The following is a 25,742-nucleotide window of genomic DNA, read 5'->3' on the forward strand; positions in this document are numbered from 1 at the left end:
AGTTGCAAACTTTCATTTAATGTAGATCACAGAGTCTTAACACAAAGAATAAAAGTTACAAGACTATGTTAACAACGATTGCAATGAAATTTTGCAGCTCATGAAATTAATCAAATGTTTATCGTCTACCCTGACATGACACCAGCCTTATAGTCAATAAATCACCAGTCTGATGGGCTGGGAAGTGGCTCGATATGATCAAACATATCGGTTGGGAAGTCCTCAAAGAAGGCATCTGGGTTCACCAGGTTATCGTTTTCGTCCTTGACAGCGTTCCTAAAACTTCTCATTGGCTTTAAAAATGGTTCTTCAACAGGAAGCGGCACTTCATTACTAAGTTGAGAAGCATCCACCGGTCCAAACACATCAAAAAAGTGAGGGTCCTCAAGCCCGGCCAATAGCTCTTGGCTTTCTGGTGAAAATGTAAGATCATGCTGAGTTTGTGTAATGTCAGGAAAAGGAATTTGTAATTGAGAATCAGTGCAAGGATTATTCTCAAATGGAGTAAGCACAGAATGGGCATCGAAATGAAGCAACTTAGGATTAACTAGAGCCGGCACTGGAACCATCTTAATTGTCCCAGCTTTCTCTCTGTTGGATGACGAGCAAGAATGATCCTTTGAGGATGACTCTTCATCCATTGAAGAACTCAATTTTGGAGCCTAAGAGCGAAAAAGAAACACATTACAGACTGCAGATAAAAACAGCCAGCATGATCCATATTTTCAATTTGTGCTTCATCACCGAAGTTCTGTAACTAATGACAGGACTAAGATGTTGCCCAAGAACCATAAAGCCCCCGACACACCCACATCACACAAACCCCACCCCGCTCCCTCCTTTCCCCCGGCCTTTTTTTTTTTTTTTTTTTTTCAGATTCTGAACCTCACTCTCACATAAGAACAACGGCATGTACTGGATACCAATATTTCAATAAAAATAAACTGATGAAATTGCTTACAAGAAAAGAGCCAGATGCAAATAACTTACCAGTAAAGTGGGAACATCATTGAAAGTAGAAACTTCCCAAGTAGCCCTGTGGGATTTGGAGTTGGAAGAGGAAGAGGGTGTCGCTGAATTCTGCAAAATTCTAGCCAGCCTCTTTTGCCTACTACTCCAAAAATTCTTAACATCATTGTCAGTTCTCCCAGGCAAGTACGTGGCTATTCTTGCCCATTTGTTCCCAAACTGTGCCTGCAACTCTATCACCACTCTCTCTTCCTCTAGTGAAAATTTACACCCACTAAAAAAAAAAAGACCATCATCATCAATAAACATGTAATTCTGATCATTTTCTCATAATGCATGGAAAGAAAACTTACTTCTTTAAATTGGGTCTAAGTTTGTTTACCCAACGAAGTCGACAAGACTTGCCAGTTCTCTGTAAAAGTCCTTTGGATCGAATGGAACTCCAGTCTCTTGGTCCATACTTTTTCACATGGTTTATCAAAACTTCATCTTCCTCTGCTTTCCATGGCCCCTTTCTTATTTCTTCTCTTCTTCCTTCCATTGTTGATTAAAAATCCAACATATTCAGTCAGTACATTTTATTGTGTACTTTGTGTTCAACATTTTCTTTTTCATTGTTTTTGAAGTGACGGTTAAGGCGGTTACTGGCCACAACCCTCCTACATCCCCCACATTCCCTAAATTTTCTCACGTTCAATTTAGCTACTCAAGTTACATATATGCCCCTGATTCGCTTCACTGTTAAATCAACTCTACTCTAATTCCTCGGTGATGATTAGATAATATTATTAGTGCATTTGAACTGAATCAATTCTAGTCTAAATAAGGATGGGTTCAAGTTTGGTTCAAATCCTAAATATAATAGACTTGTTCAAATTGAACATTGAATCAATCTCGAACCAGTTCCCCGAAGTGCAACAGAAACGGGGTCAACAGACCCAAAACAAAGATGAAAAGAATTACACAGGAAAATTACAAACAATTCCCTTGTGTTTTTGGGCTACTGTGGTGGGAGATCATCAAAACCCAATCCATACGGCCCAATGAGATTGGGTTTATTGAGTGAGCCTATTTTGATAAATTTTCCGCACGTGTGTTTCTGATGGCAGGTGTCTGCATAAACCCCAAGCCTGGACTGCTTCGAGTTTTCTCTCAGTACCGAACGGCGCAGTCCTTTCTTTCTGTCCCATAACTCCTCATCTTATTCGTGGGTTTCGAAGTTCGTCATATTTATCAGAAGGGCTTATTGTATATTTTGAATTTTCCGTGACACCTGAGGAAAATTTTCATTATAAGAAGCAATTTGAGTTTAGTGAAAATGTACAATTTTAGAAGATCAGCAATATCATCGCTTCGGAGAACATGCTTTTTGGCTCGTTTTTCATCACCATCTAACACGAAATCCGCAGCGGAATATCTGGAAAATAGGGTAAGATTGATGTTTCTTATAGACTTCTGGTTTTTTAGTGTATCAGTTTTAAGTTACTTTCTTGATGAACGTGCAGTTTGTTCATGTTGGCCTATTTGGATTATCTTCATCAGTGTTTTTTTTTTAAATTGCTTTTATTTTTCTTTATTATATAGCTGCTGAATGATTCATCTGTTTCATTCTGCAGGATGCATTTGGAGCAAATGGTTAGTGATGATTGCCCTGATATCTTTCTTTTATGTTGGTTTTGATTATTGTGAAGATTATGTAGGTTTTTTGCAAGAAAATGTTGCCATGGAGTTTTGGGTTTGCTTAGATTCATAGCACCACCCATGTGAACTTTTGTTGAGTACTAATTTGGGTACCAGTGATATGTGTCACCATGTGATTGATTGTTAATTTATACTTAATTCAGGTCTTCATTGTGAATTGGGTTTCCTTTGTGTATGTTTGTTCTAAAATATTTGGACTGCATTCTGGTCTTCATTGTAATGGGTGTATGGTTTAGATTTCCTTTTGTGGGCTATAATTGATGACTTGCTTGGCAGGAATCTCTCTTCTGGTTAGAGGGCTATGTACTGGAGGGTATATGGTTGATCTTCATTCTCCATACAAACTAATGGATAACCATGTAGCAAATACAGGAGCTCGTTTTTCAGCTAGGTCCTTTGCATCAAAACCCTCAAAGCAAACATCGGAAACATCGTCTGAGGTGTGGTTTTGAATTGAAGTTGTTCCACTTATTTGTTTGTGTTGAATCTATTTATTTTCATCTTTGATTTGTTAAGCAAATTTACATAGCTTTTTTCCCAAAGTACTGTCAGGGGTTGATAATTGTTCTTGGTCCAGAACTTTATCCGTTAATGAAATACGAGAAACACTGAAGTTTTTATCTGTTAACGAACAAATCTTTTGTTGAAAGGAGTTATGAATTTCTCTTTTGTGTGAAAAATGAATTTATGAAACTTGGAGAGAAAGTGTTCCATTTATTTTTTTCTTCGTAATTATTTTTTGATGTCAGGTTTCTCTAATTCTCTTGACTTAATCTCTAATGCGCTTACAGCCCAAAAAAGACATCTCCACCATTGAGGATCCTTTTGATGCTCCTACATACAATATCCCAGAGAAGCCTGTAACATTTACTGAGGGAGCCTCCTACAGTGTTATAATTCTTGCTGGGCTTGGGATTGCTGCTGCTGCCGCATATGCTGTGTTCAAGGAACTCATATTTGAACCAAAAGAGTAAGAAATCTCTTGTTGAATTGTGTTTTTGGGTAAATAATTTTGTATCCTTTGTCATCTGCATGCTGATTTGGCACCATTGTCTGTTTTAGGTATAAAATTTTTAACAAGGCTCTGAAAAGAATTCAAGACGATGGTCAGGTATGCCAAATTCATCATAATTTTATCTTTTTTACCTTGATTTTTAGAAATTGTAATACTCGGTACAAAGTACGATACTAGACCAAGACCAAAACCTCTAATTTATTATAAATTTTGGATAGATATATATAGTTGATGATGAATACACTTATATGTTCATTTACAAACTATTATTGCATTCTAACACAAGTTTCAAGCAATAAATTTAACTCTTTTGATTTTGCTTTGGATTCACTTGGATTGAAATTGCTTTTTTTATCAGGTCAGAGTGAGGATTGGATCCCCTATTACTGGCTATGGTCAGGAAAGTAGAAATCGTGCTGCCCGACAACGTATACCCAATAGGATATATACTGACGAATTTGGCATAGAGCATGTTGAGGTAAATTGCTCAACACCAACCCCCCCCCCCCCCCCCTTCTTCCTTCTTTCCTTTTTTTTGTTGGATGTGATTACCATGTTATTGTGTGCAACTCCGATGAAGTCCAAATTCAAATGCGAATAATGCTGGACATTCATGGACTAATGTATTATTACATAAAATTTATTGACAGTCTTGTCATACAGCCTCTGGATTCCTCATAAAATACATACATGAATTTTTTTTAGCTTAATCTTTTCCCCTATCCTTTAATGAGGTTGAAATGGGGAAATATTCCAGACTTCAATCTAAAGATGCTTACTGCTGTTTTATGTATGGATTGACTGGGTGTAGGTTAATTTCTACATCCGTGGACCTCATGGAGCTGGCAAGGTTTTTACTGAGATGTTCAAAGATCAAGAGGACAAGCAGTGGAAATTCACGTACTTGATTGTTGAGATCAATTCACCTTACAAAGCACAATTGATGCTAGAGTCTTACATGCCAGCACCAGCATCAGGGCCTGCCTAAAAGAAGTAAACGAGGGGCTTAATCAGCGTAAGTCTTTTTTACGTACCAACATAACATGATATTAACATGGTTGTGGAGTGCAGCCCAGAATGGTCATTTTTAACTGTTGTGTGAGAGTTATCTAGGGATGCTGGAAAAGTCCCTTTTTTCTTTTTATTTTCCATATGATTTACTGGGAAATGTTTGTAATTTTCAGTTTTGATTAAGCATATCGTTTATAAAACAAGCATCTGGTTTTACATCTTAGTTCTTGACTATTTCCTAATGCAAAAATTTTCAACAAAAGTACTTTATGGAAATGAAAACAGAAACAAGTTGCTTTTGCTCTTTCTAATGCTTGCGTGGTTTGTTCTTATGTTTGCACCCATTTCCATTAGGTCTTCGACCTACAAATTTTTTGCTCCAAAATAAACAATTATTTAATAGTCAGTAATTTGTAACGCCAACAAAATCGTATACAGAGAATTTGAGACATTGTGGATGCCACAGGCTCGAAGAAAGGTGACAAAGATGGTGGCGGGGCATGAGAAGCCAATTGCTGGCGTGGCCTCTTGAGAGAGGATGTAACACAGTCAGTACGGAGCCCATTAACTTCATTCCTTTCATCTAGGTTTCAATTTGGTTCAGATAAAGTTTGAACAAAATTTAATGTATAATTGAGTTGAATATAAAAGAATAAATTTGAAATTAATTTAAAATCGATAAATTCAAATTCAAATTGGACTCAAACGTATTTCATTTTAAATTTGACCTGATATTCTTCAGCTTTATTTGTGTGGTTGACAGGCTATTCTGTATTGTACTATAGTTATCCATTAACCAAATTTAATTTTAGGTAGAAAGTATTTTTAGGTCTATCCTTGGACTGAACAAGTAACAATGTGCAAATTGTAAGGCCTGGGCGGTTTGCATGTTCCAACTTGCACCGTAGGGCCTTTTGGTCATTTCAAATTCAAGGTGGTTGGCACAAGACAAGACAATATAGTAACACGATGCGCCGAAAAACATTGGGTGCATCTTGAAGTTCCAAGTAAACTAGACGTTCACTTCATGTAACACTCTTTAGCTTTAGGCTGAGTATTGAGCCCTACCCACCCTTGTATAGCATCCATGCTTTTTATACCAGATCAAAATTTCCGTGTACAGATCCTTTGGAACCTTTGCAGCTTTGCCAATGCAACTAGGTATCCGAACTGTAAGTTGAATTTGAAGCTTGCCTACGTTGTGATTGAATTTATAATATCTAGTTTAAATTTAAATTTATTCAAATTAGTATATAATATCATAAAAAGCTATCAACATAATAAACAGTATCGTTATAAAGTTGTTTACAGCATGGCAAAGAAGTTTCAGCCACAAAAATCCATATAACATGGGAATCATCACAACATAGGCCCATCATGCTAAGAAATACTTCAGTATCAGTTCATCAAAGCAAGCAAGACATACATCAAGCTGTAAATGAGGGTGTTAAATGGATAAAAGCTATGGGGATATGAAATAACATATAACACTTAATCAAGGTAATGATAAAATGCTTGATCATATTTGTCAGCGGTAAACTTAACTATTGGATAAATGATGCTTCTTGTTGATACAACTATTATGAACAACAACCAGTTACAGACACGGTTGATTATGACAATATGACATTAGCTTAGAGGCTTCACAATGCCTACATCTGAACAGCTAAATCTCAACCCAGGTGAACATTTAAAAACTTTGACGTTTGAAAAGCCATTTATTCTAGACCTACAGTATTCTCGAAATCGGCAGCCAATAACTTGTGCTTGTACATGCGTTATCTATCAAATGCTTCTTTACGTCATTACAGAATGTCTGCAAGACATATGCCCAGAAAGAACACATTAAAAATCTATTAGAAACATGATGCTGAAAATAAATTCTGTTACTTTTTTGCTGCCCTTGAGAATGAAACTTAAAAAATTGATATCTACTTTAAATAAACTTAAGCAGTTATCCAATTTCCTATGCTCCAATTGCTAATCCATTTGAAGACAACAGATTATTTGTCTCACAACTGTGGCACTAACAATGCATACTATGTCAGTGTGGAACCATGACAGGAGAGAGACTAATTGCTATTAATGAACAGTGGCACTACATGCATCTCACATGGTCTCAAAATAGGAAAGATGATGAGCAAGACAAAAACAAACAAGATTGTGGACTCAATGACAGATTCCTTTATTTAATCAAGATCTGGAACTAAGCATTCTTGTTCTAAAGATCCAAAGTATGTGTGTCTATACCCAACTAAAGAAGTTCGAAGATATGTGTTCACCATAATTAACAGAAGGCTCACATCTTAATAGAGACAGATGGAACCTCACATCTACATCCCAGGCTCCTCGTACAAGGAAGATAAGCACCACAAAACACTTAATCATTGAACAATGACACTTACCTTACTGGCCACTCTAAAAAAATTTAGAAAGAGCATAACAATGCAATGCTAAAACACACTATATCAATCACCCAAGTACTTAAGTTACATCATTCATTAACCTAAGTTCATTCAGTCAGATCTTGCTCTTAACACAAGGCAACTCATGTCTAGCTCACACTCGTCAAAGTATAAATCTAAGCAAAATTACTTGACCATTCACAAAAGATTGGCATGTTCATTGCTCCACTAGAAGTTGATAAATAAACCATTTTTGCTCCTAAAAGTTCCATCCTTGAAAGAGAGAAAACAGAGAGTAATCATGGGTGAATCCATGCCTATTCAATCAAACACATCTTGATTAACTGACAATTACTCTTACAATTTTTCGACTACATGAAGAATAAAACTTTTACTTACATTAGTCAGAAATCAGTATACTATAATTTTTTACTCCAAATTCATTTTGTGGCACATCAGTAAACAACAAGAATGCATCCAAGCATTTGAGATAAGTGACATTAATTTGCTTTAATATTTTAACCGGTTCAATTAAAAGTTAAACAACCTCATGAACTGCCATGTGAGAAACTTCAATTTCAATCTCATAGAATTAGAAAACGAAGAAGCTTTCATTCAACTGATGATTCATATGTACAACTGCAACTACTGATGACCCAGTTTATGATAAAACCCCTCTGCGAACTCTGAGCTCCTCTCACATTTACCAGACAAAACGCACAACAATAACATGCATTTGTCAACCTTCCATCTTTACATTTACAAGCTCAAAATTCGCTATACCTTCAGCAGAGATCAAAAACTTTGTAACTGCAGTCATTCACCTTCAATTTCCACCAAAACTATAAAACATCAAAGTCCCATCTAAACCTGCAAACAACATATGATATAATCAAATCTTTACCTCTGCAAAATCATAATATAAGTCAACAAATCAGACACTCAGAATATAATACCTTGGCCGGACCATCATTAACCCGGTAGGAATCAGGCGTTATGGAAGCCAACCACAAACCCGGAAAAACAAACTGGAAAGAAAAACAACAAAATATACAGAATCAGCAAATACTTTTATATATCTGAATAAATAGAACAGTGTCTTGGCATACATCGAGCTGTTTCTGCACATTCTTCGCTCGCTTCTTAGGTCTTCTGGCGGGCTTCGACCCAGTCAGAATGAGAATGTCATTTTCAATCTCTTCCTTTGTAAGCGAGATCGAGAACTTTTGCTTCTTTTCTTTCTCTCTCTCTTTCTTCTCTGGAACTTTCGCTTCTGTTGTTACAATATTTCGGTTGCGAGTCGGAGGCTGGGCTTTGTGATCCTGCACCGCAGCTCCTCCGATCTTTGATGCACCACCAGTCGCATTATTATTAACCTTAGTGATCACTCTTCTCGGTCTTAAGTTCCACGTCTTCGGCACTGATTCTTCGGCGTCTTCGGCAGCAACAGAGGCGTGATCCCCTGTATCCGCAACCTCATCAGAAGTTTTACAGTTCTTGGTACGAATTTTTATGAAAATCTTCGATCTACTGCCATCAGATGAACCGGTCAGTTTCTTCTCTGAATTCTCAACCAAATCATCCGATAAAACAGCCGCCGCTGGTTTCTTTTTGTCGGACTTGTCAATCCCGTCACCGATTCTCCCACTTTCAAGAATCGGGTTCTGCTTGGGATACTCGGACTCACAATCGGCGTCGTTTCGGGGCGATTTATGAGAAGAGCAATCAGAGAGTTTGCGAAAACGATGAGTGTTTGCATGGTTCATGGCCCATTTTAAGTCGGGTAAAGAAAAGTTGTGAAGAGGCTGAGATTTCACTGTTGTTGAAGAAGCCATAGATGGGTCAAGTGATGATTCGGGTGGCGTTTCCTTCTTTTTAATAAGAGAATGAAACACCATTGAAGATTGAAAAGAGAAGGTAACAAGTATTAATAAACTTTCATTAAAATCTTCCTTCTTTGACTGCTTGTCTGTGTTAAAGCCTTCAATGAGCGAAACCCAAATAAGAAAAGAGACAAGGAGAATTCAAGAGAGGAGAGACTGGAGAGAGAGGCTTCTGTAATTGTGTTTGTATGCATATGATATGAGAAGAAGCAGTTATGATTCTCTAAAACTGGTGGAATGCAAACAGTGGGTTCAATTATTTTTTTTCCGATATTACCCTTGGATTTTAAATTATTTCCTTTACTGTTTGAATTGCCTATTAGAGTTGGGTTGGATCCAATCGGAACTTACCGAAGTTCGGATTTCTGTTGTTCAACTCAAATTACTCAAGTGTGAGACTGAAACCTTCTTATCATGTTGGGGCTGCTGCACTAAAAAATCAATTTGTTAGCCATTCATTCTTTGACAATTAAAACAATTTTGAAGTAATTATTGTGATCTAATTGACAAATTACACTCCATCCTAATAGTAATATCTTAAATTTAAACTCTATTTAAAAAAAAATAAAAAAGTTTGATTGTGAGCATTGATTTTAGAATCAAATTAACTAATTCATATTTAAATTAGATCAATATGAAACCAGATGTCACCAAAATTAAAACTTATTATTGAAGATGAAGTAACTTGAATCAAGAAATAAAGTATTGTATTGTTTGATTATTGTATTCACTTTAAATTTAATTAATAATTTGAAAAGTTTATAATTGAAAATCTAAGTTTCGGAATTATGATTGGGTGTAGAAATATTGATTGTAAACAATAAATATATTTATTTAATTTATATAAATTTAATTATATTATACTAATGTTATTAATGGGTATAGTGGGTGACAAAATCTTCAAGGATGAGGATAAGGGCTTATTATATAAACTGATAATGATAATAAATTTGTTTATTACTTTACTACTACTATTAAAATTTGAAATTTTATCTATAATAAATTTGATTATGAGTTAAGCTGATGATGCAAATATTGTAATTTTAATGTCTAGGGTTGGGTAGGGATGAATGATGCTTATTTGAGAGTTTGACATGTGTCCATCATGCATTGTACCAATGTAACCCAACTGAGGAGAATTACGTGGTTCATATTCAGTGGCTGTGGCTGTGGCTGAGCCATTTTTCCGTGAATGACGCGTGGTCCAGATGTTGCTCGAGCCGAGCTTATTATTTCCATCGCCTGGTCAAGATGACGCTGACACTTCTGTCTGTAATTTTTAAAAGCACTGCCCCGGTAAATTCAAATCCTGTCTTGTTTCATCAATTCAATGGACTCCCTTACCATTTTTCAAATAATAGTATTATGTAGGTATATATTTTTTATATAAAAATAATAATAATAAAATATTATTATTATATAATTAGATTATTAAAAATTAAAGGGAGTCTTTTTGGGGGGAGGGGTGGCATTGGTAATATGAGACCGAGTGCAGTCCACTTCTGTTTAGAAAAATTGTATAAGAGAAGCGTGTGATAGAGCAACAAGTCATAATATGACTATATATTATGATATTTAGAGTCTGAGTAATATTAATGATAGACAGTTTATCTTCTTGATATATATACATTTCCCTTTAGAATAACTTCTTATTCTTATCCCTTTCTTTTTTGAGATGTCACCTTGGTTTATTTTTATTACACTAATTACACCAACTCCAAATCCAATAGAAGCAAGCTTAACACCCAACCCAACACAAAACCCATAACTAACTCAAGCACTAAAATTATCTTTTATCTTTATCAGATATGCTCATCATAAATATCTTTAAATATTTATTAAATTCAATTAATTAAGATTTACTATAGTTTTTTATGTAACTTTTTGTCCGTATAAATTTCAATAATATTAACTTATCCAAATGATATAAGGTTAGAATATAAAATTTTGACTAATAATATATATATGTGTGTGTAAAGTGATATGACAATATCTAATTGAATAAATAATTTAGTTTGAAATGTTTTATATTTTATTAGTAGCATGTTATTAAAGTTTAATGAATATGTTAAGATTCATTGAGAATGTATACTTATTTTGAATATATAATCGTGTGTATATTTATATATAATATTATATAATTTATTTATTTTAAATTAATAATAAAATAATAATTAATTATATAATAATATATATAAATACGCATATAATTGTATATTTCACATGAGCTGACAAAATATTACTGTTCCCATGTAAGGTCTAACAGGTTGTAATTTTATTGGAGTTTCTAATAATTTTATAGCGAAATATGGGAAACAAGAGAAATAACGAATCTTTTAGGGTCAGTCTATAAGTCACCTTTTTCTAAACCCTAACCCTAACCCTAACCTGAGCTTATCGCTTGAAATCTGAAGCTCCTCTTCATCACCGGCACTTTTTTTTTTTAAAAAAAAAATCTTCCTCTCGGTTTCTAGCAACGCCGTTTTACGTCATCACTTTTATCAGCAATATGTAAGAATTATTTCCTTTTTCTCATTCTCCATCTCTCCATCTTGCTAGTATTATTATTATTTTGTAATTCTCAAAAATATATGAACAGAAAATACTCATTTTGATTTTGAGTTGGTTGATTGATTTGCTGTTGTCAAGAATCTAGTGGGTTTGCTTGAATATTTTCAGAATTGTAGTTGCGGTGTCTAGATTTGGTTATGGACATGGTTAACGTTCTTTGAACTGGAACTTTAAGTTGTCGATAGGAAGGTTAAATCTTTTGATTACAAACAACACAGTGATTTTTTTGGATCAAGTTTATGAATATGATTGATTAGATTTATGGGCATATTACTTTTTTATTTGTCTGTGCTGGGTTATAGTTTGATTTCCATGATCTCAAATAAAGAGATACGTACATTTATCAAATTTCTTGTGATCTTTCATTTTCTGTCAAGTACCTGCTTGCTTATTGGATGTGTTCCATTGGAGAGAATTTATGCTGTGAATGAGTTGCATCATTTGAAAGGATGTGTCCGGTATAAGATGTTCACCAAGAGGTTATTCTATCAATGTTATGACTTAAGGTTACCTGATTCATTCCATTCAAATTAAAAATCAAAAAAAGCGATCAGTTGTTTTATATTTAGATTTTTTTTTTTTGTACTTTATTTGAGATATCTTGTCAACATATATGCCAGCTTTGAAACATATCTTGGAAAATAAATCTGCTGATGTATCGGCTTTTTAGGACTATATCAACAAGCATTCTGCTTGTCATTTAAAATTGTACTAAATGAATACAAAGCCGTTTAGATAACTGAGTTGATTTCTAATCTGTGTTTGGAAATTAGCAAGGGTCTTCATTCGATATACTACATTGTTGCAAATAAAATTTTCCCTAAAGTAGCCTCTAACTTCTCCAAATATTTCCATCATTGATCTTGTAGTGGCAGTGGCAGAGGTGTTAAAGGCAAAATTCGCTGAGAAGGAACTTTAAATAAATAGTGGAGAGGATGAGCGGCAATAGTCTTAAGAATGTGTTGGCTGCTGCTGTCATAACAGGGGTCACCGAAGCCAGGGCAAAGATCTTTGGACATGTGTTGAACTCAACAGGACAGAGATCTCCCCACAAGCTTTTACGCAAGAAGCTCATTGGTGAGAAAGTTTCACAATGGTACCCATATGACATAAAAAAGGACGACCCCCTTGTCATGGCCCGACAAGAACAAGAGCGCTTATCCAAGCTTGAAATGTTGAAGCGGCGTGGCAAGGGACCTCCCAAGAAGGGACAAGGAAAGCGTGCTGCCAAACGTAACAAGTAGATATAGTCCCATCCATGCCATTTGAATTTGGTTGTAGTTGATATTTTTAGGAGATCTTGTTTGGTGATACATTGTTGCTAAAAAAATTTGTAGAAGCTGCAAATTTTAATCGACTTGTAGAACTTGGGGAAAGCAGTAGTTCTCTGTGAGCATCCTATGCTCTTGTGGAAGGCTGTTTGTTGATTATGATGCTTCTTTTTCTTAGCTTTTATTTCCGTGTAGGGTTCTATTAGATAGGTGGAAGGATTTTAAACTTATGTAGTGCTCCATCTATTCCATGTTTTTGCCTCCCGTTTTGCATCTGGATACTATACTATTCTGAGTTTATAACTGACCTTCATTTTAAGCGAGGGCAAAAATAATAATTTACAAAGGCAGACATTTTCATAACCTTCCACTCTGAAATCTATGTCCAGGAAACAACATAAGATTGAAGGGTTCTATCAGATAGATGTTAGGATTTTAAAGTTATGTAATTCTCCATTTGTCGTTGTTTCTGTGTCCGGGTCTGCGTCTGGATTCGTATATGAGATTTGCTTATTTTAATTTGAAGTGACCGTATCACTTTGACGAAACAGCCATTTTATAAGCTTCCAGAACAATCATGTCCAGCAAACGACACAAGAAGTTGCCAAGTCCTTTGAACTACTCAAGAAGATATGTCAAAAATGGGATATCAGGAGGTGCACTAGCAGTAGCAAAAACCTGTTTCATAAGGGTTCTCACCTGAAAATGAGCCATTACAACTTGCATATTACTTCTCACTCAGCTTGGTTTTGGAAGAAATTATTTGATTATTGATAGTCTCTTTAGAGGAGTAGCCTATATACATTCACCTAACTGAAACAGGAACACCCCAAAATACAGAGAAAATTAAGATTTGCATTTCTTCATCAGGTTGAGAATCTATTTCGCTTTCTCTTATTCTTTTTCTCCCATAAAAAAATTTGTCATAAACAAATAGAATCAAAATCAATAAGTATAAAATACCGTAATTAACAGTTGTACATTACACACAATGGACGCCCATCAAATTGCACTGTAACTTTGAAAGCCTGCATTAGAATGGAGCCTATATTAAGGCGGAGCGATCGGCATAGTCTCATCCTTCAACATCAACTTTCTGGTTTAAAACAGGGATCAGTGAAATATGGGTAATGCTATTGTCACATGTCAGATACCCATTTACGGAACTTTCCAAGAAAGTTGACATAATAATTTCTAGATGAAACCCTGCAGAAGAGAGTAAAATCCTCCAGGAAACCGTAGAGTAGCTCTGTCATATTTACCGAACTTCATCAATGACATGAATGCCTTCTACTTCTAGCAATTATTACTAGGTCTTTTGCACAAGAAACACTCCAACCACTGTTTTGGAGCAGCAGGGTGAATTCCATAGATGCGAGTTATGAAAGTCTTTTCGCCAAGAGCAACCATGCTCACAATGGAGTAATTTTTGGTAGACACACCTTTCTCTGTAAGCCACATGTGGAATCTGCACCTGGGCTTAATCCTGTACTCCAAGTCATAACACAAAAATGACGGAAACATATCAAGGACATCCAAAGAAGCCAAGTTATGGCAGAGGAAGTACACCTTCTGTTCTATAATTTCTGGGTCCTGACTCATGAACTTTGGATTCAATCTTATCATCCTACAGAGCTTCCAGAATTCAATCCCACAATAGAGAAGGCAATCAAATCGACCTTGCAACTTACTACTACTGCCATGCAAGCGAGATAATACCTTCATAGTCAAAGCATTTTCACCATAACCAATTCCATGCAAGAATGCCAACTTGTTCATTGTATGAAGACAACGTCTTGAAGATTTGATCTTCTCCAAGCCATCCCCAAATTCTTGATTGAAATCTTCAGCAGGATTGCTTAAGGCATAATTCCCTAACAGTTGATGATTTCCATTCTTGATCTTGTCAAAGAACCAATCTTGCAGATTTGCCGCCCTCATCACATGAGGCAAATTTGCCATTTTATTTCTTCCCAGTATATACGGGTACTTTTCAGATATTAATTTCATTTCCTTTGCACTCAATCCAAAATGTCTCAAAAATCCCTCCACAGAAATTACTTGTGTCTCCAAATCAAAACTCAGGATCTCTGGGCATTTAAGAAGCAACAAAGCTACATCCACCTTCCTAACGCCAAATCTACACAAGTAATCCACCTTTTGAGCCAAAACCCCTTCTGAATGGTCAACAAATATTCTTTTATTCTCACCCACCAAGTCGCCTAACTTCCCCTTCTCACAACCCCAATCATAAAACAACCGAATCTTCTTGCAAATTTCATACCAAGAATCCACATTTTCGTCTGCATAACACACTAAATCAAAATCCAAAAAAACCCTTTTCAGATCATCAAGCAGTTCATCATCCTCAACCAACAACACATGAGGAAAGGATAAACATACACCAATCACGGTAAAAGTACCGAACCCATAATCATTTCTAAACCCAAAGAGCCTAGACGTTATATCTTCATAACTCTTACTAAAAATCGAAACTTCTTCTTTATACAACCTCCCCAACATATTCCAAGGAAAGCCAAAATCCGAAAGCGCCTGAGCAGCATTCAACACATTTCGATCATCCGAAAAGAAAAACTTATTAGCAGGCAAAAATTTACTTACTTCACTGTAATGTATTCCAATACTTTCGAAGAAAAACTCAAATTCGTTAATGGGGTGGTACCTGAGGAATCTAATGATGGAACTAGAGAAATTAGATTCAGAGGTTTTATAAGGAACGTCAGCACTTGAAATCAGATTGAAGAGATTGTATAAAGAATATCGACTGATGTAATCTGCATACGTGAATGGGATGGACTTTGTCTGGTGAAGATAGTCAGTAACTGCTTGCTGCGCTTGTTTGATGGCTTGTTGCTTGTACTTGGATGAGATTCTTGGGAATTTTGGTAGTGAACTCAAATGGCGGGAAAAGATTGTGGATACAGATTCATGAATGGGCATTGTTGTAACGAGATTTAGGGTTTTTGGATTTCATTAGATTTTGGGGGCTTTAAGGTTTTAGCTTTACACGGAGGGTGTCCACAAACTGTTTGTTTTCATTTTAGCAATAAAGCTATAATAAGGGCATATAGGTAAAATTAACCATAGATAATTACTCTTGTTTTTACGTTTTGAGACTCGAATCCGACCATAATCTGGTCAAAGAAATTGACTGCTCTGACCATGATACCATAATTAAAATTATAAAATGAATTTATTAAATATATTTATTAAGAAATATCCAACCTTAAATATTTCCAATTCACTAGCATTTGTGTCAAACAATGTTTAGATTAAAACTATAATTAAATTTATTGGATATGAGTTCAATTTAATTGAGTTTATACAAACTTTAAGTTAAATTAATTAAAAAAATTATTGGCTTAAATTCAAATTTAAGATCAAAGTAATGAATTTGAATTATAAATACTTAAACCACTCAATTATATGATAATAATTAAGTCCTAACTTGATACAAACTAAATTATAAATAATTTGTGAGAAATTTAAAAAGTCAATATAATCTAATAGACTTGATGATTGAAGCATGTGATATGAGGGTAGACAATCAACTCCGGTCGAACTGGTATTATAATGGCCAAACGACTATTTCCCACCCAAGGTTTGATGTTTTCTCAAGTTTTTACCCTTTAACTATGGAAACACCAAACACCCATCCATGGCTGGTTAGATTTAACAAAACTCTAACGGTGATAAAGGTAAAATCGTCATTTTCTCTATAATATTAAAAATAAACTAAAATAGAATCTAATTTTGCCCTCCCAAATTTTAAAAATTAAAATTTTTCCCCAACCTAAGTTTTAAAAAATCACAGTTTCACCCTAGGGTTTCGTTTTGAAATCTCCGGTGACATCTCCAGCTCCATTGCCGACGACCTCTCCCTCCCGAAGCATCCTCTCCTTCCGGCGATCTATTTCCTCCCATTTGTATGCCCGATCGGAGTCGAAGAAGCTATGGAAGATGAAGAACTTCATCCCCAGTCATCGTCGTCTAGGAAGATGAGACGACTCATCGTTCTCTGGGAAGACGATCGTCTTTCCAGATGATGAAGACGAGATCGATCGATCTCGTCTGGGAAGACGATTTCTCTTCCTAGACGACTTATTTTTACGTCGGATGCGTTGGGGTAGAGTTGAGAGGGGCCGTCGGTGGAAGAGAAACCATCGGGAGGGGAAGACGACCGGCGATGGCGGCGAAGAAAGTGAAAAGGTTTGGAAATAAACCCTAGGGGGGGGAAATGAGATCTTTTCAAATTTAGCTTAAGAAAAAAATGTTAGTTTTTAAACTTTTAGGGGGGAAAATGAGATTAAATTTTCAGAGGTTAGAGTTTTGTTAAATCTAACCGGTCATGGGTGGGTATTTGATATTTTCATAGTTAAAAGATGGAAACTTGAGAAAACATCAAACCTTGGGTGGGAATAGTCATTTGGCCTATCATAATTTATAACCGCTTATACTTAGTGAGGCATTTTTGTCTAATTTAATTTAATTTAATTTATACTTTTCACCTTCCTTGTATTATCTTTATCAGGTTGCCATTTACAGTATTGAAACTTGAAAGGTCAATTAAGTAATTTCAATCGTTTTAATACCCTCTATATTTTGAAATAGCTAATAAATTGATTAGTTGTTTGTCATTGCCAAGGTCTTTTTACTCTTTAGTCTCTCAAGCTATGGCCGATCAAGGAGAAATTTCAGTGAACGCCACAGAACCCAACGCAACCGCCGCCGTCGCCAGCACCGAATCAAAAGCACAGCCTGAAGTCACCGGAAAGCGCCACCGCGAAGACGGAGAGTGTGAAGAGTCAGGTTCGAAACGAAGAGCTAAAGCACAAGATGTGTTATTTCGAATATTGGTGCCTTCGAGGCAGATCGGAAAGGTCATCGGAAAAGAAGGACATAGAATCCAGAAGATTCGAGAAGAAACCAAGGCCACTATTAAAATAGCCGATGCTATTGCCGTAATTTTTTTTCTATATTTGTTTGATTGTGTTGAAATTAGGGTTTTGCTTATCTGCAAAAATTCACAGCTTTTTCTAAAAATCCTGAACCTAATCTCCAACTACGTGTAGAGTTCTAAAGTGAATAATGTGTTTGAAAATAATTTATTGAACAGCGACATGAAGAGCGAGTGATCATTATAAGTTCCCAAGATAGTGAAAACGTGGTTTCTGATGCTGAAAATGCGCTCCAACAAATAGCTACTTTGATTCTAAAGGTGATTTTATTCTGTACTTTTCAAGAGTTCTGTTTTAGAAATCTGTATTTACTTAAATTTGAAATGTGATTTATAAGTTGCAATAGGCTGAAGAAACTGCTGCTGGGATGTCTATTTATTGGTGCATGTTGTCTACTATTGGCCTGAAAAGATTGTGAGCAGATTAATGTGATGTTTTTTTGTTTCATGTTGTAAATAACAGGAAGATGATAGCAATGTAGAGGCTTCAAAAGTAACTGCAGGGCATGTGGCTGCTAACACAATAAGACTTTTGATTGCTGGGTCTCAAGCAGGTTGTCTAATTGGGATGTCTGGTCAAAACATTGAAAAATTGAGGAATTCTTCTGGTGCCACAATTGTGATTCTTGCTCCAAATCAGTTACCTTTATGTGCATCTGCTCATGAATCTGATCGAGTTGTACTGGTGACTTTTTGGTTCAGTTTTTATCACTTGCTGTCACTTTAGCCCTTCTGTATCACTTTTTTTTTTTTTTTGGTGGTTGTGTTGCTGAATAATGATAACATTTTTGTTAAACTCAGATATCCGGTGATGTTCCTGCAGTGTTAAAGGCATTGGTAGAGATTGGTTATCAGCTCAGGTTTTCCATTAAACTTTGGCATTACTTGGTTTATCCCCTGGTACTTTTTATGGTTTAGGTGAGGGCTAAATGTGTAACTGCAATTTCATTTTGTTTAGGGAAAACCCACCCCGACAAGTGATATCCATTAACCCAACATACAATTATAGTGCAGTAAGGCCAGCACAACCGGTTGTGGATCCTACTTCAGGTTATTCCATGCTTCTCAAATCAAATACTTGTAATCTTCAACTGCTACATTTTACAGCTTCATCAAGTTTTAATATTTTTTTCTTATAACCACATCATCTTTAGGACAACCAATCTTGCAGCTGAATATGTAACATTTGAGATGATGATTTCGGAAACATTGGTTGGTGGGCTGATTGGAAGGTGTGGCTCCAACATTTCGAGGATCAGAAATGAATCTGGAGCAATGATTAAAGTAGGCAGATCTTTATTTCTTAAGTTATGTTAAATTTGACTTTTGGTTAATACTACTCTTAATTCATTTGTTTTCCTTGCTTTTTTTTATGTGCTTTTTCAATCTGTCTTCTCTTCAGGTATATGGTGGAAAAGGTGAACAGAAACATAGGCATATTCAGTTTGGCGGTAGTGCTCAACAGGTAAATCCATTCTTTGTTTCTACAGCTGACGAACTTGGTTGATTGATGGGAGACATTTTTGTTTATTTGAGTCATGTCTTCTGCCAAATATCTGCATGTCAAATATATCAATGCCTTCACTTAACAGTTTGGGGTTGCTGCTTTTTAGAACAAATTTCTAATTAGTGACAAAAAAGGATGAGTGATAAGATTTATGAGATCAAAAACTTAGGTTTGGTTTAAGTTTGCCTAACTTTAATGTTGGTGCTCATTTTTTTTTTCTTTTCTGGGTTTAATGTTAACCGTGCTAATAGGTAGCATTGGCAAAACAGAGAGTTGATGAATACATATATTCCCAGTTGATACAACAAGCTGCTGCTCAACAGTCTCTGTAAATTTGCATGCTCTGCCTTTAAACTAGAAGTCTTGTGAATTTTCTTAAGCAAGGTATGTAGCTGAAGGCAGGAATGATGTAGCTGAAGTCAGAGACATTTTACTCTTCACCGTTCCTATTGACCCTGTATTTTCAAGGATTTGTAGTACCACGAAAATAAGCCCTAGGAATGGTTTATGGCTTTACGCCCCATGTATGGTACTCGAATTGAATTGTGTATGATATTTTGTATCAAAAACTTGGTTTTATGCATTGTGCTTTGTACATCATATCGTAGAATATGCTTTTCACAAAGAAGATACTAAATAATAAATATTTTTTGTCACGTTATCTTGAAAAATATTACAATATACATTGAAATTTCTTAGCTATACATTTGCTAGGGTATTATTTCTCCAATTAGGTGCATCAATAAAATTATCAATACAGTCCAATATATGTTGTATCATACAATATATCTATTGTATTATACCAATTTTAATACTTTTAAATACTTAGCATTTTTTTTTTTTATCTGTAACTTATCAATATTAATATCTGTATTAGGGATTTCACTACTAAAATTTCTGACACTGACACAACTTGTTTTCTATAACTGTAGAATTGTTTCTGGTAAACCAATTTGTGTTAAATGATAGGTTATGATGTTTGTTTCGTTTGCCATAAGACAATTACTAAATTTTAACTAACAAATATAAAAAATTGGTAATATGCCATGCTCTATCTGGATTTTTTTTTTTTCTCAAAATAACAGAAGATAAAAAGAAATTTTGAATTACAACGCAACTAAAAGTACAAAATTTGAGGCATATTACTTGAGCACGAGAATTTTCATGCACCAGCAGGTTTCTGGGTTTTCAACCCAAACAAATTTTCAAATAATTTAGAAGCCATAGCGGGAAGGCTCATGGGCTGAGGCGCCATAAAATTGACGATCTTTTCGTGGACGTTATATCTACAAAACCACAACCAGTTGGCAATAGGTAAATGAATAAATGCGTTCAAAAGCATTAACTTGAAGAATTCCTCCAAAATCTAGTTAGGGAGGAAAATTACCTAATCTTACGACTCTTTGAGGCCCGCCTATCAACAATTTTTCTCTTTTTTGTTTGCAGTTTTTTCATAGCATAGAACGCTGTCTCTGAAGACAACCAAAAGTGTAAAGTTTAAAATAATTCGATTCATCAAGAAAAAATATTAAGATATCATCAGGGAATGATCAAGCATAACTAAATATGCAAGATTGTTTACCTGAGGATGATGGGTCAATTGTCTCAAAAAATTCTTTCAATAATTGTTGATAGAATTCAGAGTCATCCAAAATTTCAGGGTCACCATCAGCATTTGCCTCCTAATAAGAAAAAAAAAACACACCTACATGAGTTCCATTATCCCTAACACTCTGTAGGAAGTTTCACAGAACAATCTCTCTCTCTGCTAAGTGAGGTTGGGTTTGAAGTTGAAATAAACTCAATTTGATCAACCCAAGTACAGACACAGTTACCTCTCCTTTATCGCTCATTCCTTCAGGAACCTGTTTATTGATAAGCAGTCTATCAGCCAAATGGGATTAAAAACTCCCTTATCAAACATATCTCATTTAAGAATGCATGTGTGAGAATCTAGGCAGGGGGTCTATCAACTTACAGCCCCAAAAACGCCAACAGTTGACCTTCTCTGTTGCATCTGCTTAATCATTCTACCTGGATCCCTCATATAAGCGGCAACTTGTTCACTAATATTCTGTCATTAAAAAGGAGAAACAAATGAACCTTATCGTCCTTAGACTCTTACATGGGATGGGTGTCAGTTAAGTCAATGAGCAAACCTGGTTAAAAGCGTGCAACTTCCCTTTAATAGCAGCAGCACCAGTTGTCACCTGTGTCTTTCTCTGCCATTTGTCAATTGATTTGTCTCTGAAAGAAGCTATTCTACAAGAGCATTAAAGGTTTCAATCAGTTAAAATTCCTCATCTCAAAATCATATTGCTTTCTCAGAAATTATGTAAGAAGGGATAAAAGTGTACACAACTAAATGGCAAACTTAAAAAGCCACAAAAGCAATTAGAACACTTAAGGGATTTGAGCAGTAATAGAGTTCCCATCTTTCAAACATACATGAGCATTAAGGCAGTAATTTTATTCTTTTTTTTCTTTAAGAAAACAACGCTAGAACAACAACAGAAGAAAACATACAGTGTAGCCAAAAAGTGGGTGAAAACCAAAGAAGTGAACAAAGAAATGGAAGAACAACAAAAGGTAAAGACTCATGAGAATAATAGGACTAGAAGGAAGACCATTTCTCCCCTTAACATTCTTTTCAACAAAATAAAAACTAAAACCTTGATTTTGCTACCCTTGTGCATCAAATATTACTTTGATGTCCCTAAGACACAAGAACATCCGAAAGATCATAGAAATACCTCCCATGCATTTGAGAAACTTGAAACCATTCTTTGTCCTCAGCATTAAAGTTCTTAGAATCTTCCGAACGCTTTTTAGTTGATTGTCCAGAATTACCTTTAAAATAGAACACACGTTAGAACAAAGTAGCCATGAAGATCCATTACTATGTAATTTAATTTGGAAAACAATTACTTATTTGCATGATAGGAATAATAACCAAACAAGAACAATGTGAAAAAAAAATCAGCATATAATAGAACTACTAAAAGTTGCATATCTGAAGAAAATAATTCACAGCCAGGTTCATTAAGTTTCCAGGATTACTATTTAATTTGAACGCTACCAGGCACACAAAAAGCAGATGACATGTAGAAAAATCTGAGCCATACCATCTAACGATTGAGCAATGGATGGATTCTTCTCGATCAAAGCCTATGAAAAAATAACAAAACAAAGTAAACATAGCTACAATGCAACAGCATTATATTAATTTAACCAGGAAATGCACCAAACAGTCTCTCAAAACACAACAAACTAAACACATATAAAATTTAAAGAGGCAAGCATATGGTCTCTTCACAATAGTCAAACCTCTTGAAGTTCCAATAGAGCATCTAAAGTTTTTTTGGATGATGCAATTAGGTCTGAATATGCCACACTGACAGCTTCATCTGAATCACAAAATGATGACCTAACTGGCTCCTGCATTAAATCTCTCTCATAAAGAACAACTTTCCATACACAATGTAAAGCCACAAATTGCAGTGGAATCAAATAGGATTGGCACCAAAGTAAACCTGTGGTAGTCTATTCGAACTTGAGAAGGCTTTCTGAAGTAAAAATCGGAATTCCAAGGTTTTGTCCCAGAGAGCCTACACCCAAAAAAAGGATACAAGTTAGACAATTGTTTACTAACTACAAATCACAATAAAATATTTATTAAACAAGAAAACAGCTTTAAAATAAGTACTATGACCTTCATAAAATCACATTAAACATCATACCTTCTGATTCTTTGCTGCCTGACCTTTACGAATATCTTCATCCTTGTGGCTCTTGAGATTCTTCAATACATTCCTAAATGGAAAAAATATTATGGAAATTTTGTTATCCTATGTACAATGTAAATAAAATCATCCAGTGAAAAAATTAGCAATTCATTCACATAATCCATAAGTAAAACTATATAAGATGCCTCAACATCAATCTTACAATTCCTGTTGTCGAAGTTCCATGTATTCTTTCTCAAGCTGTTCCATTTCATCATCCTTATGGCTATCATTTTGCTCATCACTGCCATCTTCTTCTTCCTCAAATGACCACTCCTCTTCTTCATCTCCTCCTTCCTCATCGTCCTCAACATCATAATTGTATTGTCCCTCCTTGTCCATCTAAATCAGAAATTTCCAATCAATTGAAAAAGGAGATAATATAGTTAACATCAATAACATTAAAAAAAGGAAAAAGCACTCAGAACTGTATGCTTAACTGGCATCTTCTCATTTTCAAGAGGGTCTTCCAAATCACTGTCACTCTCCATTGCTTTCCTTGCTCGCTTTGAAGACAAACCCATATTGAACTCTAAAATTCAAAGAAACAAAAAATTAATCAAAACCCTTGGCCTCTGTTCTGTGTTTTTTATTATAGACAGGTAATAAGATATTAAGAATTTAGGATATCATTAAGATTCAAAATCTTCGGACATTTAAATACCAGAGGAAGTCCACTAACCCAAGTTTATTTCAATAGCTCTTAATTTGCCGAAATTTTACTCAGCAACCAAACAGAGCAATAATTTCGATCAAATTCATCAATATCAATTCCACGGTCATCCTCATCTTCATTAATATACCAAAATTTAATAAATTACCTTCACGTCTTAGAACTTTAATAAATTCGCTAGGTCTAACCTCGTAGCAAAGTAAATTCAATTCGATCAACCAAAAAAAAAGGCCAAAAGGAGTTTCAACATAAATTCAAATATTCAATACTTGTTTTTCATTTAAACCTTTTGATTCAGAAAGGACGATAGTAACAAAAAAAAAAAAAAAGCATTTGAATTGCATAAATCGTTGTCACTAAAAAAATGGCTTCAAATTCTCGTCAATGAGAAAGAAAAAAAAAAACTAGAGAGCTTACAGAAACAGAATCGTTCGCGAAGTAATGGAAACTTCAAAGAGCTTCGATTCACTTGCTCAAGAGTTTGCTTCTTCTTCTTCTCAGTTAGGGTTTTACAGCACAACCTTTCGAATTGGCCTTACCATAAACCCTAGAAATCGAGTGGGCTAAACTGACACAATTTGGGCTTTTTTTCATTTATAGTTTCGGCCCTATAATCTAGCCGCCTCTGAGCTGGTGGTAGTGTCCTTAACTTGTAGACTTATTTTAAAACTTCCAATCTAGATGAGATTGTTGGAGTTGGATTAGCAATGAGCTACTTGAGCTCCAATTTGATATGGGGTAAAATGTGTTAAAAGACTTAAAGACTTAAAAATTTAGTTCCTTTCTAGATATAATAAAATTATATGTATTTATTTTAAGCATATAAATATGCATATATTTAATATATATTATTATTTAATTTTAAATTAATAATAAAATAATATTTAATTACGTGTGATAATATATAAGTATATATCTATTTGTATATTCAAAATAAATATATATAGTATTACTCAATTAAAAATTTAAAATATGTTAAATGAAATTTTACCATTAAATAAAATAATTAAATATATTTTTATATAAACAAAATTATATCCTAAAATCAAATAAATTAAGGGTTTCATCCTAATACATAGTTAGTGAGTTTTCAAACCGGTAGCTGATTTGTTTGTGTGCTTCACCTTTGTATCGAAAGCTATCTTGTAAGACATTAATTCAACTACACGGTCAAACCATGCGAAACATACATTACAGGCAATGCACACGATGCTTTGATCGACATATGCTAAATACCAATCACAACCCATGTGCGTGCAATCATGCACAAAATCTTGTACCTGTGGTTCACACATCCACACTTTGCAAGGCTTACTGGATTTTCGTGTTAGTACCTCGCATGTGCAGTCACCCGCCTAGGTGAACGTTGGTTAAATTCCCAAAAATCAACGGCTGATGGAATGGTTATCCAGTTTATCAAACGGTGTTAAATGCATCCTACTATGGTGAGCTGTGTTTGAGCACAGCATGGCTTGATATACTTTGTCTTTTTTTTTACAAGTAAATATTAGAGATAAAGTAAAGCGTTGTTGTACGGAAGGTAACAAGAAAATGAACAACTCAAAAACTCAATAACCCAAAGAAAGCCACAACTGAAAGAAAACACAAAGATCAGTCGCCCATCTGCCATACTTTGTCCATGATATCTGCACACATAATCTCCATAGAGCAATGTTGAGTAATTTAGATAATATTTTATTCTATTATTGAGTGTTAATTTATAATTATCTAATTATATAATAAATATTCAATCAACCCAAAACTAAGTGTATATAATTTTTTATTTTTTAGGCATCCATGATATGATAGACATTCATAACATATTATGTCAATACCAACAATCTCTTGAGTCTGGAATTGTGATATAACAATACATGGGTAAGAGTATGTGCACTTAATCGAATATTAACGTGTAGTTATATAATGATATATTATTTTTTAATTTAAAATCTTTCAATTATGATATATTATTA

The 25,742-nt window shown here is 34.9% G+C and overlaps 7 protein-coding genes across 11 annotated transcripts; 3 read left to right on the forward strand and 4 right to left on the reverse strand.

The window, feature by feature from the left end:
- Window positions 1-39: 39 nt before the first annotated feature.
- On the reverse strand, window positions 40-1,620 carry LOC123215525 (transcription factor DUO1-like). The gene is made up of 3 exons (XM_044635666.1): window positions 1,323-1,620; window positions 991-1,243; window positions 40-662 (listed from the first exon to the last, which is right to left on the reverse strand). Exons 1-3 carry the CDS (start codon window positions 1,508-1,510, stop codon window positions 162-164), a joined length of 942 nt encoding a protein of 313 aa, XP_044491601.1. The 5' UTR covers window positions 1,511-1,620; the 3' UTR covers window positions 40-161.
- A 441-nt stretch (window positions 1,621-2,061) lies between these two features.
- LOC123215580 (probable mitochondrial import inner membrane translocase subunit TIM21) lies at window positions 2,062-5,391 on the forward strand. Of its 3 annotated transcripts, none has more exons than XM_044635740.1 (8): window positions 2,062-2,398; window positions 2,586-2,604; window positions 2,947-3,110; window positions 3,462-3,640; window positions 3,733-3,781; window positions 4,044-4,163; window positions 4,497-4,700; window positions 5,135-5,391. In XM_044635740.1, the coding sequence occupies exons 1-7, from the start codon at window positions 2,288-2,290 to the stop codon at window positions 4,671-4,673; spliced, it is 819 nt and encodes a 272-aa protein (XP_044491675.1). In that variant the 5' UTR covers window positions 2,062-2,287; the 3' UTR covers window positions 4,674-4,700; window positions 5,135-5,391. The 3 variants fall into 3 exon arrangements, with proteins under 3 accessions (XP_044491675.1, XP_044491674.1, XP_044491673.1); XM_044635739.1 differs by having other exon boundaries at window positions 5,163-5,391; XM_044635738.1 differs by lacking the exon at window positions 5,135-5,391 and having other exon boundaries at window positions 4,497-4,914.
- A 2,302-nt stretch (window positions 5,392-7,693) lies between these two features.
- LOC123215745 lies at window positions 7,694-9,189 on the reverse strand. The gene is made up of 3 exons (XM_044635962.1): window positions 8,211-9,189; window positions 8,058-8,129; window positions 7,694-7,971 (listed from the first exon to the last, which is right to left on the reverse strand). The coding sequence occupies exons 1-3, from the start codon at window positions 8,997-8,999 to the stop codon at window positions 7,966-7,968; spliced, it is 867 nt and encodes a 288-aa protein (XP_044491897.1). The 5' UTR covers window positions 9,000-9,189; the 3' UTR covers window positions 7,694-7,965.
- A 3,235-nt stretch (window positions 9,190-12,424) lies between these two features.
- On the forward strand, window positions 12,425-13,099 carry LOC123217742. The gene has a single exon (XM_044638863.1). It carries the CDS (start codon window positions 12,491-12,493, stop codon window positions 12,797-12,799), a length of 309 nt encoding a protein of 102 aa, XP_044494798.1. The 5' UTR covers window positions 12,425-12,490; the 3' UTR covers window positions 12,800-13,099.
- Window positions 13,100-13,765: 666 nt separating this feature from the next.
- LOC123217741 (transcription termination factor MTEF18, mitochondrial-like) lies at window positions 13,766-15,856 on the reverse strand. 2 transcript variants are annotated; one of them, XM_044638862.1, is made up of 2 exons: window positions 14,396-15,856; window positions 14,170-14,312 (listed from the first exon to the last, which is right to left on the reverse strand). In XM_044638862.1, exons 1-2 carry the CDS (start codon window positions 15,785-15,787, stop codon window positions 14,307-14,309), a joined length of 1,398 nt encoding a protein of 465 aa, XP_044494797.1. In that variant the 5' UTR covers window positions 15,788-15,856; the 3' UTR covers window positions 14,170-14,306. The 2 variants fall into 2 exon arrangements, with proteins under 2 accessions (XP_044494796.1, XP_044494797.1); XM_044638861.1 differs by having other exon boundaries at window positions 13,766-15,856.
- A 1,622-nt stretch (window positions 15,857-17,478) lies between these two features.
- On the forward strand, window positions 17,479-19,894 carry LOC123217072 (poly(rC)-binding protein 4-like). 2 transcript variants are annotated; one of them, XM_044637828.1, is made up of 8 exons: window positions 17,479-17,808; window positions 17,964-18,065; window positions 18,268-18,489; window positions 18,606-18,664; window positions 18,763-18,884; window positions 18,976-19,088; window positions 19,207-19,269; window positions 19,563-19,894. In XM_044637828.1, exons 1-8 carry the CDS (start codon window positions 17,521-17,523, stop codon window positions 19,641-19,643), a joined length of 1,050 nt encoding a protein of 349 aa, XP_044493763.1. In that variant the 5' UTR covers window positions 17,479-17,520; the 3' UTR covers window positions 19,644-19,894. The 2 variants fall into 2 exon arrangements, with proteins under 2 accessions (XP_044493763.1, XP_044493764.1); XM_044637829.1 differs by having other exon boundaries at window positions 18,763-18,854.
- A 501-nt stretch (window positions 19,895-20,395) lies between these two features.
- On the reverse strand, window positions 20,396-24,343 carry LOC123217071 (putative uncharacterized protein DDB_G0270496). The gene is made up of 14 exons (XM_044637827.1): window positions 24,187-24,343; window positions 23,537-23,628; window positions 23,260-23,438; window positions 23,052-23,124; window positions 22,845-22,919; window positions 22,639-22,749; window positions 22,437-22,479; window positions 22,065-22,161; window positions 21,471-21,573; window positions 21,290-21,385; window positions 21,147-21,176; window positions 20,894-20,993; window positions 20,699-20,783; window positions 20,396-20,597 (listed from the first exon to the last, which is right to left on the reverse strand). The coding sequence occupies exons 2-14, from the start codon at window positions 23,618-23,620 to the stop codon at window positions 20,474-20,476; spliced, it is 1,200 nt and encodes a 399-aa protein (XP_044493762.1). The 5' UTR covers window positions 23,621-23,628; window positions 24,187-24,343; the 3' UTR covers window positions 20,396-20,473.
- Between the last annotated feature and the right edge of the window lie 1,399 nt (window positions 24,344-25,742).

Source organism: Mangifera indica, chromosome 5 (genome assembly GCF_011075055.1).
Source record: "Mangifera indica cultivar Alphonso chromosome 5, CATAS_Mindica_2.1, whole genome shotgun sequence".
NCBI classification, from domain to species: Eukaryota; Viridiplantae; Streptophyta; class Magnoliopsida; order Sapindales; family Anacardiaceae; genus Mangifera; species Mangifera indica.

Excerpts from the sequence above, each read along its gene's own strand:
- LOC123215525 (XM_044635666.1), bottom strand. The coding sequence starts at position 1,510 with ATGGAAGGAAGAAGAGAAGAAATAAGAAAGGGGCCATGGAAAGCAGAG. Across the intron at positions 1,244-1,322 it reads CTTAGACCCAATTTAAAGAA|TGGGTGTAAATTTTCACTAG; the intron begins GTAAGTTTTCTT and ends TTTTTTTTTTAG. Across the intron at positions 663-990 it reads ATGATGTTCCCACTTTACTG|GCTCCAAAATTGAGTTCTTC; the intron begins GTAAGTTATTTG and ends TTTCGCTCTTAG.
- LOC123215580 (XM_044635740.1), top strand. The coding sequence starts at position 2,288 with ATGTACAATTTTAGAAGATCAGCAATATCATCGCTTCGGAGAACATGC. Across the intron at positions 3,641-3,732 it reads CTCATATTTGAACCAAAAGA|GTATAAAATTTTTAACAAGG; the intron begins GTAAGAAATCTC and ends TGTCTGTTTTAG. Across the intron at positions 4,164-4,496 it reads TTGGCATAGAGCATGTTGAG|GTTAATTTCTACATCCGTGG; the intron begins GTAAATTGCTCA and ends GACTGGGTGTAG.
- LOC123215745 (XM_044635962.1), bottom strand. The coding sequence starts at position 8,999 with ATGGTGTTTCATTCTCTTATTAAAAAGAAGGAAACGCCACCCGAATCA. Across the intron at positions 8,130-8,210 it reads ATGTGCAGAAACAGCTCGAT|TTTGTTTTTCCGGGTTTGTG; the intron begins GTATGCCAAGAC and ends TTTTCTTTCCAG.
- LOC123217742 (XM_044638863.1), top strand. The coding sequence starts at position 12,491 with ATGAGCGGCAATAGTCTTAAGAATGTGTTGGCTGCTGCTGTCATAACA.
- LOC123217741 (XM_044638861.1), bottom strand. The coding sequence starts at position 15,787 with ATGCCCATTCATGAATCTGTATCCACAATCTTTTCCCGCCATTTGAGT.
- LOC123217072 (XM_044637828.1), top strand. The coding sequence starts at position 17,521 with ATGGCCGATCAAGGAGAAATTTCAGTGAACGCCACAGAACCCAACGCA. Across the intron at positions 18,066-18,267 it reads TAGCTACTTTGATTCTAAAG|GAAGATGATAGCAATGTAGA; the intron begins GTGATTTTATTC and ends TGTAAATAACAG. Across the intron at positions 19,089-19,206 it reads AATCTGGAGCAATGATTAAA|GTATATGGTGGAAAAGGTGA; the intron begins GTAGGCAGATCT and ends TCTTCTCTTCAG.
- LOC123217071 (XM_044637827.1), bottom strand. The coding sequence starts at position 23,620 with ATGGGTTTGTCTTCAAAGCGAGCAAGGAAAGCAATGGAGAGTGACAGT. Across the intron at positions 21,177-21,289 it reads CTGTTGGCGTTTTTGGGGCT|GTTCCTGAAGGAATGAGCGA; the intron begins GTAAGTTGATAG and ends ATCAATAAACAG. Across the intron at positions 20,994-21,146 it reads GAATGAGCGATAAAGGAGAG|GAGGCAAATGCTGATGGTGA; the intron begins GTAACTGTGTCT and ends TTTTCTTATTAG.